Below are 12,056 nucleotides of genomic sequence, written 5' to 3'. Positions count from 1 at the left end.
AGCCCTGTATTGGGTGTGTGTAGCTTTGTTTTGGGTAATGTGGTATTACCATTCATGCCACAGGCTGGCTTGAGGGTCCATCTTGTACCTGCTTGCTGGTCAGGGTGTATGTTTTCTCCACACCTGGCGGAAGTGCCTCTTGTATCCCTTGGATCGGATGGATTGGTTTTATTACGTGGCCTCTGGTCATAGGTTGGGATAGGTTTGTACTAAGCATGTTATCCTATTTTATGTTATGTTATGTTATGTATGTATGTATGTATGTATGTATGTATTGAAGCTCTAAAGCATGAACAATGGCCAAAAGGCATATAGGCGCTGCAAGTGGAGAACAGATAAATAAATAAATGTGTTTTCAAGGCCTTGCGAAAGCTCGAGTTGTCAGTGATTTCACGCAACACAACCACAGAGGAAGAGGATTCCAGAACACAGGGGCAAGAACTGAAGCAGAGCGGCCACCTGCACGCTCCCGGCAGTATCCAGGGACTTTTAGTAGATTTTTAGAAGCTGGGCGTAAACTTCTAGCTGGCTGGGAAGCAAACAGTTTACCTTGCAAATAGGCAGCACCTGATTTAGGAAATGCATCGATGTGTAATGCAGAGAGTCATACATGTAATGCAGTGAATAGGGCCATTCCCTGGAAGCCAGTTGAGCTGTCGAACAAAGGCTGTTCGCACTTAAAGCAAGACGTGCTGAAGAGTTCTGTAGATTTTATAGACGCTGGATTATGGGGTATATGTATTGAGTGTGCCGTACTCTTTGGATTGATGGGTACTGATCTTGCATGAAGCTGCTCTTTCGCCACCTCTCACCACCATGCATGTGTCTTTCTACAGAGCTATCGCACAAAGCTGACCCCAGGCAGCGATGCCGAGGCTGAGACGGAGGCTCTCTGTGCCTTTATCCAGCAGTTCACCGGAACAGAGTACAACAAGGTACAGTCTCACATCCTTGCCTGCTCCAAGCCCTCACCACCCGTATCCTTTGCATCTTCTCTTCCAGCAACTCTGGTTTCCACACTCTTTTTCTGCTCCATGAACTCTTCACCCCTCGCTCATTCTCCTGCTCCATGAACGCTCCCTCCCCACACTCATCTTCTGTTCTATGAACTCTTTACCCCTTACTCATCTTCTGCTCCATGAACTCTTCACCCCTCACTCATTCTCCTGCTCCATGAGCTCTCCCTCCCCACACTCATCGTCTGCTCCATAAATTATCCCTCCCCACACTCAATCTCCTGCTCCATGAACTCCCCCTCCCAACACGCATCTTCTGCTCCATGAACTCCCCCTCCCCACACGCATCTTCTGCTCCATGAACTCTTTACCACCCACTCATTCTCCTGCTCCATGAACTCTCCCTCCCCACACTCATCTTCTGCTCCATAAATGCTCCCTCCCCACACTCAATCTCCTGCTCCATGAACTCTCCCTCCCCACACTCATCTTCTGCTCCATGAACTCTTCACCCCTCACTCATTCTCCTGCTCCATGAACTCTCCATCCCCACACTCATCTGCTGCTCCATGATCTCTTTACCCCTCACTCATTGACCTGCTCCATGAACTCTTCCTCCCCACACTCATGATTCTCCTGCTCCATGAACTCTCCCTCCCCACACTCATCCTCCTGCTTTATGAACTCCCCCCACACTCCTAATTCTCCTGCTCCATGAACTCTCACTACCCACACTCATCATCCTCCTACTTAATGAACTCTCCTTCCACACACTCATCCTCCTGCTTTATGAACTCTCCCTCCCCACACTCATCATTTGACTGTTCCATGAATTCTCCCTCCCCACACTCATCATCCTCCTGCTCCATGAACTCTCCCTAACCACACTCAACTTCTGCTCCATGAACTCTCCCTCCACACTCATCATCCTCCTGCTTTATGAACCCTCTCTCACCACACTCATCATCCTCCTGCTTTATGAACTCTCCCTCCCCACACTCATCCTCCTGCTTTATGAACTCTCCCTCCTCACACTCATTATCCTCCTGCTTTATGAACTCACCCTTCCCACATTCATCATTCTCCTGCTCCATTAACTCTACCTACCCCACTCATCTTCTACTCCATGAACTCTCCCTCCCCACACTCATCATTCTCCTGCTCCATGAACTCTCCCTGCCCACACTCATTATCCTCCTGCTTAATGAACTCACCTTCCACACACTCATCCTCCTGCTTTATGAACTCTCCCTCCCCACACTCATCATTTGACTGCTCCATGAATTCTCCCTCCCCACACTCATCATCCTCCTGCTTTATGAACTCTCCATCCCCACACTCATTATTCTCCTGCTTTGTGAACTCCCCCTCCCCACACTCATCATCCTCCTGCTTTATGAACTCTCCCTCCCCACACTCATCCTCCAGCTTTATGAACCCTCCCTCCCCACACTCATTATCCTCCTGCTTTATGAACTATCCCTCCCCACGGTCATTTTTCTCCTGCTCCATGAACTCCCCCTCCCCACACTCATCGTCCTGCTTTATGACCTCTCCCTCCACACACTTATTCTCCTGCTTTATGAACTCTCCCTCACCACACTCATCATCCTCCTGCTTTATGAGCTCTCCCTCCCCACACTCATCCTCCTGCTTTATGAACTCTCCCTCCTCACACTCATTATCCTCCTGCTTTATGAACTCACCCTTCCCACACTCATCATTCTCCTGCTCGATTAACTCTACCTACCCCCACTCATCTTCTACTCCATGAACTCTCCCTCCCCACACTCATCATTCTCCTGCTCCATGAACTCTCCCTGCCCACACTCAGCTTCTGCTCCATGAACTCTCCCTCCCCAGACCCCTCATCCTCCTGCTCCATGAACTCTCCCTGACCACACTCAACTTCTGCTCCATGAACTCTCCCTCCACAATTATCATCCTCTTGCTTTATGAACCCTCCCCGCCACACTCATTATCCTCCTGCTTTATGAACTCTCCCCCACACTGATTATTCTCCTGCTCCATGAACTCTCCCTCCCCACACTCATCTTCTGCTCCATGAACTCTCCCTCCACACACTCATTCTCCTGCTCTATGAATTTGATAGCTGTTTTATAAGATGCCAGCCTCAAACGCAGTCACTTTGTGGCAACCAAGAAACAAAAGGAGGGAAATGGGTAAAGCGAGGGGAGAAGGAAGAAGGGGCATTGCCCTTCAAAGCCTTGGAACATTCCAGATCAGTAACGTGTGTGGGGCGAGCAAAGTACCGTACATGGCAAGTAAGAAAAACTGTATTTTAAAAAGTGCTGCTAAGTGCACGAGAGGCAAGTCGAGATAAGGGAAGGTGCGAACCCTGCACCACGAATAAGGGGGAACTGCAGGGTCCTGCAGCAGTCTTCAATCCAGCGTCCCAGAGACATTGAAGCACTGCACTAGTGGGTTGTCTGAGTCAAATGTGTTCAGCTTCGTCGTGCACAGTAAGCTATCGTCAAGATAACTCAAGGGGATAGGAAGCTTGTTCAATGAGTGACTTCGGCAGTGGCCACCAGTCTGCCCCCATAGTTCCCCTTACTGGCACAGACCCTGGTGTTAGGTAAGGAGCCTGCACGTCTTATGACCCGCTCCCCAGTACGCACGATGAGTGATGCACAGGCTTGTATAGAGGATCAGTCCATCCTCGGGGAGCCAGTGAAGAGTTTTGAGGGCTCTTGGCTGTAGGTCCATGATCAGCCTGGCTGCCCTATTTCATACTATTTGGGGCTGGTGGGAAAAGCATGGTACAGACTGTTGCAGGAATTGACAAAAGTCTTCGTTCCCTCCATTTTAAGAGGGGTATTTGGGAAACGCAAAATTTGTTTCAGCATATGACATGTACTTTTCAACATTTTGAGTCACCGGGCAAGATAAAATCAGATGAGCCTGTTTTTAGCAGGCAAGAGCTCATTGAAATCTATGGGCGGCCATAGGACTTGCCGTGTGTGTACTGACCCCATGGCGAGTGACTCCCAAGGATTGTGCCAGACTCACTTGAGCTGTGCCGGAAATCCTTGGGCTTGGTCATACTCCATCGGAACGTCTCTTACTCTCTAAAGCCCAGCCTTAATTGCCAAGGCTCAGCCTTTCGTGCTCTGGCTTGCTGCCCATAATCTCTCATGCAATCCTCCACTGTCTGTTTTATGCCCTTGGATTTAGAATAAGTCTCTCAATGTTGGTGTTATTCTCTCTGGATTAACTTTACTCCCTCCGTACAAGCCATACTCCCTCGAGCTCAGCCATTTGTCCTTATACTCAAACTTACTGGACTCAGCCAACTCTCACTAACTGTGCCTCAATCATTGAATGTTGGATTACTCCCTCAGGTTTGGCTTTAATCCCTCTGGCTCGACCTGATTCCATTGGACTTGGGCTTACTCTCACTGTCTTGACTTCATCATGAAGGCTGGGTTGCATTTCATTGGATAGTCTTACCATATTGCTTCTTCTCATCTCCGCAGCTCCTGGAAACATTGCTTCCCCTGAAGGACCTGGATTCCCGTGTGAACGCTGCGGTAGACGTGATCACAAAGAGCCACAGGCACATCAACCGCGAAGAGCTGAGCTTTGCGGCCTCCGCATTCTACTATAAGCTGAAGGCTGCAGACCAGTACGTTCCCAACACCAAGTATCACGGCCACGTAACCCTGCTGCGGGCCAAAACCCACAATGAGTACGGAGAGGGCCTGGGAGGAGACTACCGTCTCTCAGAGGTGAGTACTGGGCTTGGGTGGAGATGATAAGTTCTTCAAGGTTATCACTGCCTAATATTAATAGCTGGCATTACTAACTACATTAACTATATGAGAGAAAACGCTGGTCATATGTAAAACGGTTGTATACTAATTGACCTTTTCACAATTGACCTTGGGAGAATTGACCTATTTTAGAAGGTCAATTAGGACATATATGCGGGGGGAAACCCCATGCAACCCCCCACCCAATCCAAAAAACCCTGCAACCCCCCCACCCAATCCCCATATATTATTTATAATCCAAAACCAACCCAATACATATATAAAATAACTAAAGTAATATAAAGGTCAATTGTGCAGAAGGTCATTTAGGACCACTATTATTAGGTCAGTTGTGCAAAAGGTCAATTGTAAAAGGTCAATTTGGGTAATACCATGTAAAAAAAAGGTATATCCCATGCTTGACAGTATTCATTGCGACTAGCAAACCAGAACAGAAGAGGCCTCGGATAGCCAAGAGGAAGTAGTATATCTGTCAGTAGGAGAAGAACCAGGATGCAAGCTTGATACTGAACATTAGTCTCTAAGATTGTCCTGCTTGACACTGAACACTTCTAGACATAAAGGACCTACTTGATACTGAATATTTCTACATAGACCAGTGCTGAAATTGATCCAGATTTACTGGCAATACAAAATAATTGTAATAGCTTGGGCACATAGATGCTGATGGGACTCCGCCCCCCAACTAGACTGAATCTTCCCACCAGATAATGCAAGATTAGCTAGGAGGCCTCCTAGTAAGGCAGCTGGGGCGGAGAACCCTGGTGGAGACTGCTTTTATGACAAAGGACATATGTTTACCATCTATTCTCATTCGGGCTGTTATGCATATCCGACTAAAGAAGAGTAGCATTCAGATGTTGCCTGGGTCCTATAACTCCCATCTGCACATATAGATTCTTAGCTAGCTACCTGAATAATGTTAAGCTCATGAGAAGCATTGTCGAGCCAGGCGAGAAGGCACAGGTACTATTGGGAAGAAGTGGGCAGCACACCAAGGGTAATAGACACCCATAAAATTACTTTTCGGGAGCATCACAATTACATTTACCAATGCCAATGAAACCAGGACCCAGATGGCGACTACATTCACTAGTTAAAAAAAGGCTGGGCATAGCTGATGTAAATGTAATGAGCAGAAAATCAGGAGCGTTTACAGTTTGTTTTAATTGGGGTAGGGACGCAGAGCTCTTTCTATTAGGGGGATTTGCCTCCTGCGTCCTATAGGTTACTGGAGCACGTTGGGATCTTTACATGAGTTGCATAGTTCATTGGGTGCTCTAGAGTTCGTGTAGTTCAGGGGGCTGTGCCATATGCAAAGGCTATGGGTGGACCAGTGGGGTTAGATCTGGAAGAATCCACTGGTCAGGGGAATGGGGCTCGAGCAGTGCTTTTCTGGCTCTTACCTAAAGGCTTGATTTTCCCAAAGTTAGGTGTGGAAGGAGGGTTCGAGAACAAGGCTTATGACCTGGTCTTTGGCTTGCAAGGTTTTGGGGCCTCTGATCTGAGTGTATCAGCCCTGTGGGCGGAGCAGGAGCATCCAGAGAGGACCCTCGTCTCGCCCCATAGTTCTGGTATCTTGGACATTTTGTCGGATAAGGTGACCTATCGTGGGGCTGGCCAGGGATCTCCATAGGAAATGACTGCCCGTCATGTTTAGTGTTCAATGACAGGACTGTTTGGGAATGTCCATGCCCAGTGGCACGAGGGTAATCAAAGAGCAATTAGTGTATGGTTCTTCTGTAGGCCCTTTAATGTTTCATACGCCAGTCTAAATCAGAAGTGATAGACAGAGCTCGAGCAAGCGGTGGAGGATGCTACACGCTGGCTTGGGAACACCCATCCTGGGCTATGCTCAGAAGAAGATCTGCCACCAACCTAGTGCAAACACATGCTTCAGGCACCCCACAGACCCAACCACAGTCTCCAGAGCAGGGAAATCTAGGCATACACTATTTCTGTATATATTCTTTAAGCAAGGAGTGCCCATCCAAAAATGGAAAATGCGCATTAGGTGCGGGCAAATTGTAGCTACCACGCCCTCTCAGTCAGTTATAGAATAAATATTGAAGGCAGCCGTCAGGCACGGGAAGAGCAGGGGCATGGTGGTGAATAGAACTCCAAGGAAGTTTAGAAAGGAAAGGGCAGTTGGGCAGACCTAAATGAACAATGCAAACACAAAGATCAGGATATAGAAACTCTTTTTCAGCTCTGCCAACTCCTCGGACATTTGGGAACCTCATGGGTTCATTATTATTACGAAGGAAGTAAACAGCTCCAAGCAGATTCTTTTTAAACATAGACTATTGCAGGAGATGCAAGAAGTCTGAAACCGGGCAGGGCTTAAGGCAGAGGTTAGACCAACAGAGGATGTGTGTGGAGAAGTGCTAGACAGAGGATGGTCAAACCTAAGCCTAGAACAGAGCATGGTCTGGGAGAGAGGCTAGATGAGAGGATGGTCAGACATAAGCCTAGAACAGAGCATGGTCTGGGAGAGAGGCTAGAACAGAGGATGGTCAAACATAAGCCTAGAACAGGGCATGGTCTGGGAGAGAGGCTAGAACAGAGGATAGTCAGACATAAGCCTAGAACAGAGCATGGTCTAGGAGAGAGGCTAGATGAGAGGATGGTCAGACATAAGCCTAGAACAGAGCATGGTCTGGGAGAAAGGCTAGAACAGAGGATGGTCAAACATAAGCCTAGAACAGGGCATGGTCTGGGAGAGAGGCTAGTACAGAGGATAGTCAGACATAAGCCTAGAACAGAGCATGGTCTGGGAGAGAGGCTAGATGAGAGGATGGTCAGACATAAGCCTAGAACAGAGCATGGTCTGGGAGAGAGGCTAGATGAGAGGATAGTCAGGCATAAGCCTAGAACAGAGCATGGTTTGGGAGAGAGGTTAGAACAGAGCATGGTCTGGGAGGGACGTTCAAACTGAGGATAAGCTTGCAGAAGCGCTAGAAAAGAGGTGGGGTAGAACAGGGCCTGGGAGAAAGGCTAGAACACAGGATGTGCGTGGGGAAGGAGATCAGACGACGGTAAGCCTAGAACAGAGCGAACACAGGCACGGCACTAGGTGCAAATGGAGAGAAAGGGGGGGGGCAGAGTTGGGGCAGGGAGAGAATTTAGATCAGAGGAAGGGTACAGAGGTATGCCGTAATAGAGAAGGTCAACTAAGAGAGGCTAAAAGGGAAAAGGAATAGTGAAAAACGAATACCAGAGATGCTCCTCCATGTGCAGTAGGACGAACGTTAGATCTCTTTTCTCATAACTGTTTGTTTGCCCTGTCTAGGTCTGTGATGGGAAAGTGTCAGTCCATGTCATCGAAGGCGATCATCATTCCTTCCTTCAAGGGGCCGGGGTGGACTCCATCATTGGAATCATCCACAGCTCACTAGCAGAGCCCCGGGTCAGTGTCCGTGAAGGTTAAAGCATCGCACAGCACTGCTTCACCACAGTCTACACCTGCTGGCGTGAACAGGCGGCAGAGGGACTTTCACAGCAACCAAGGCCCAGCACTACAAGGACCTGCAGCATGTTCCAAGGACGCCGTCTGTCGGGCTCCAGGATCCAAAGATCCTGTTACTCAGCCGCCTCCCCGCCCTTCCTGCACAGTACCGCCTCCCCTTCCTGCCTGCACTGTACCAGACCCATGCCAGTCGCATGGTGCCACCTCCCCTTCCTGACTGCACAGTGCCACCTCCCACACCTGTTCTCACGGTACTGGCTGTCTGCTGCTGTTCCTATCCTCCCGCCCACTGCGGCTACATCTCAAGCCTTTGATGGTAGAAACATAACCTGCGAGTAGATTCTTTTCATGTTAAACGCATTGTCCGTCTGTCTTGACTGTATTGCGAAGCAGACGTTATAGCACTTATGGGCTTGGGAGCCCCAGTTGAGTCTCACACTCGTCCTCAGGCATCCATGTGAGCTGAGGCGTGCACTGGGTCTGACCTCTGAGGCTTTAAGAGCTGGTGAAGAGGCATTCCTGGCCACAATGTGATGCTGAGCCTCTCCCTCGTGGGAGGGTGAGTCACAGAGTGACCCTCGCTTTTTTTAACAGTTTTTTTTTAATTTTAAATGTTTTTGTATTTAATGTGTTGTCTTGGACCGCAAGCAAATTTAATTTGTCCTTTAATTTATATTTGAATACTGACTGTTGGTGAAATGGTGAAAACTGCACAGTGTGAGGAAGTACATTGCCCTCTGTACCACCAAGACAGTTCACTGCCACCTACACCTGCTCCTGAACGCTGTCCCTGCATGCCTCCCCACGTCCCCCATCCCTCTAACCCCTCCCTCCTCCCCCCAATCCTCCTCTGTCCCTGCCTAGGTCTTCACAGTGTGGATCACCTGGAACCAATGGCCATTCGTTTGTTCAGCGCTTCCGTATACGTCAGCACGTCTCAGTCTCCCCCACGTGACTCCAGCACTGTTTCACAGACGTCCTAGCAAGCTGCGTCTTCTGAACGCGCTATGCTGCAGGAGGCTTGGCTTCTCCCCACCTGCTCTCATGCAGGCGCCTTAGTAGCCTCAGCTTGTTCTGACATGCTCTGCAAGCTGTGCTATAGTGCACACGGCATTTGCTGACCTGCGAGGTAAACTGAGGTGCCGACTGTTGAGCAGGAAGTGCCTCCACTGGCGTAGATCCTGTTGAACCACTTTCCAAGCACCTAATGTGTACTGCTGTTAAGCTTCCTTTGCCCAACCCGGGAGTGTAGGAGGGGAAGATAATTAAGCAAAGGTGGGATCTTTAACTTCTGCCCAGAATTTGCCCTACTCTACTTTATCCCAAGCCAGATGCTGGAGAAAATACGGACTCTTTCCTTTATGGGAATCTGCTGAACCAGCGGCACTAATGGCACAGGCAGGACTGTCCCTGTGTGCCACCCACAGGACACCTCCTCAAAGCTGGCAGAGATGCCGCACTGGCTGCGTAGTCTCTGCTGGCATGGGCAGTCCCCGCAGTACTGTGCGTGTGTGTATCCCCTTGCAAGGGGATCTGTGAGCCCTGCTCTGTTGACGGCAGCAGGTGCGCTCTGTTGTAAGAAATACTAAGGTGTAATAAATTATGAACGAAATGTGGTGTCCAAGACCTTCGTTGGTATTCCTTTGTCCATAAGTGACTGCCTGTCGTTTGGTCCCTGCATCCTATGAGGCCCCTCTCATTCTCCTGGTATTAAAGTATTCTCTGTCTCTAGTGATGGTCTCGGTGTTCCTTTCTTGTGTGATTCATGTTTAAAAGAGTTTACTAAACCCTGCTGACCAACATGCCTCTCATAACTGAGGGCTTCCTTCAATTCATTGGGTTGCCTCTCTTAGAACCATGTTCATTTCACAAATACCCTCTTCATGTATAGTGTGGCGGTAAGACCAAACCTCTCCCTTAGAGTAGCCCCCCCTTCTCCTAATTCCAGATGGCATGGTAGGGGTAGAAGACACCCCCTGCAAGCTCTGTCAGACATTTCTTTCAGAAAGGGGAAGCCAGTTAATGAGCCTCATTACGGGTTTGCCTGTACTATACAAATGCCAGAAAAAATACTGGTAACACCGGCTTTAGCATTTTTATCGGACCGGCACACTCTGAGTTTGCCAGTAGGGGCAGTGAACTACCGGCCTGCTGGGAGTCAGGCCACTACCAGCAAATAATTGCTGCAAACCTATTCCATGGAGTCCTATGACACTCCATGGAATGGGAACTTGCCGGCACCCGTAATATCCCAGTAATATACGGTGATATCGGGTGTTGGTAACAAACAGTAAGGCGGGTGTGCCGGTAACCCACCGGAATCATCATAATGAGCCCCATTGTTATAATTGGTGGAACAGATGCACGGTTCAGCCCCCAAGCTGAAAAAACAAAGGAAACCACTAGGACTATCAGAGGGATGCACAGGGTGTGAAAATGGATATAGTAGAAGGCTTGACCATAGGAAATCTAGTTGCCGGAATTTATGCACCCGTTGCCCCCGAACCCTACAGCCCCTTCTTCAAATGCAACTAATGTGCCACCCATCCAAAAGGCCACAGCCTCCTCCCTAGAAACAGTTCAATATGCAGAGCTGTGATAAACTACTCATTCAGGTAGTCATTCATTCTTCTAGGACCAATCCATGCAGCATCTGGAGAATCATGGTACATGTTGTAGATGTGGCTCACCACATTGAACCATCCAGCGACGCAACCTCTACAAGCAGTGATACATTTACAGCACGTCTACTCTCAACCCCAAAACCCTCAAATGGAATTTAGATTAAGATTAAGGGATGGATTAACAGGAGGAGGACATTGTTCCGAAGCATGGTATCCGGGGAGCGAAGGAGTATAGTAGGAAACACTTGTGTACGAGCGCGATAGAAACATATCAATTCAATTCCACTAAGCAACAGTAGTAGACCTCAAGACAGAAATGTGTGCATGTGTCTTCAAAGCAGCTGCTCAGTGTGCCCACCATACCATCTTGTTGCCATTGTGTGTTTCTCATTCCATGGAGTGTGCCCTCACCTTAAACCTTCGTCTGGTGCAATTGTACTCTCATTTTCTGGACAAAAAGGCTCCGACCAGACTTAACACTTGCAGGGAGGTCTTCGACCACAATGGTTGAAGGCTGGTGCAGTAGTGGGGGCCTTTATTTATAGAAGTATAGAAAACAACTATACAGTGCTCTGATGTGAGTTTTATATTTTTATAAACCTGCTTAAGTAAAAGCACCCAGATGCCTCAGGGTTAGGTGTTTAACACCAATAGGAGAAAGAGTCTGCAGGCGATCAGTTGATACGTAACATATGCTAGCATCTGAAATGATGGCCCAACATGTTTCTGATATAAGGTACCCACAGCATCCATAGGCAGTGTCCACATAACAAACCTCTCTATGGCAGAAGCCTGTACTGTATTTGAGCAATTACTAAATCGGGCAACAGCATCCCAACCGCTAGGCAGTAACAGGGGAAAAACCAGGGGACTCGGGGGGGGGGGGGGGGGGGGGGTCGGGGGCTGAACAATGTACCCATGTTGCACACCAGAGATTCAGTGGATCGTTGCTGATGATACAACCTTTTCACTAGGAGTGGATTCCTTATGAGATCACTTGCTTTAACTCTAGGAATGCCACTTCAGTAGGCATACTCTCTGAACAAGCAGCTTTTACTCCACACTTGGTCCCCACAAACAAAAACAAACTGCGGCCATTTTAGGTCTGTGAACCTTTAATCCTCTTCCACCATTACATACGCCACTATAGATTCTTTCTCAAGTAACCACTAAATAGTACTGTCTCTGGAACTGAGGTGCCTATGGCCCT

The 12,056-nt window shown here is 48.5% G+C and overlaps 1 protein-coding gene across 1 annotated transcript in view; it reads left to right on the top strand.

The window, feature by feature from the left end:
• FASN (fatty acid synthase) overlaps positions 1 to 9,953 on the top strand; it is a 297,582-nt gene extending 287,629 nt beyond the window's left edge. The window contains exons 41-43 of the mRNA XM_069655327.1: positions 837 to 935; positions 4,457 to 4,708; positions 8,046 to 9,953. Coding sequence (XP_069511428.1) covers positions 837 to 935; positions 4,457 to 4,708; positions 8,046 to 8,183 — 489 coding nt within the window. The 3' untranslated portion in view covers positions 8,184 to 9,953. The remainder of the gene's footprint in view (positions 1 to 836; positions 936 to 4,456; positions 4,709 to 8,045) is intronic.
• The last annotated feature ends 2,103 nt before the right edge of the window (positions 9,954 to 12,056 follow it).

The sequence above is a fragment of the Ambystoma mexicanum genome, chromosome 3q, assembly GCF_040938575.1.
Source record: "Ambystoma mexicanum isolate Mex_15411 chromosome 3q, UKY_AmexF1_1, whole genome shotgun sequence".
Taxonomy (NCBI): Eukaryota; Metazoa; Chordata; class Amphibia; order Caudata; family Ambystomatidae; genus Ambystoma; species Ambystoma mexicanum.
The sequence above is the reverse complement of the archived record's forward strand: the minus strand, read 5'-3'. Positions and strand labels throughout refer to the sequence as shown.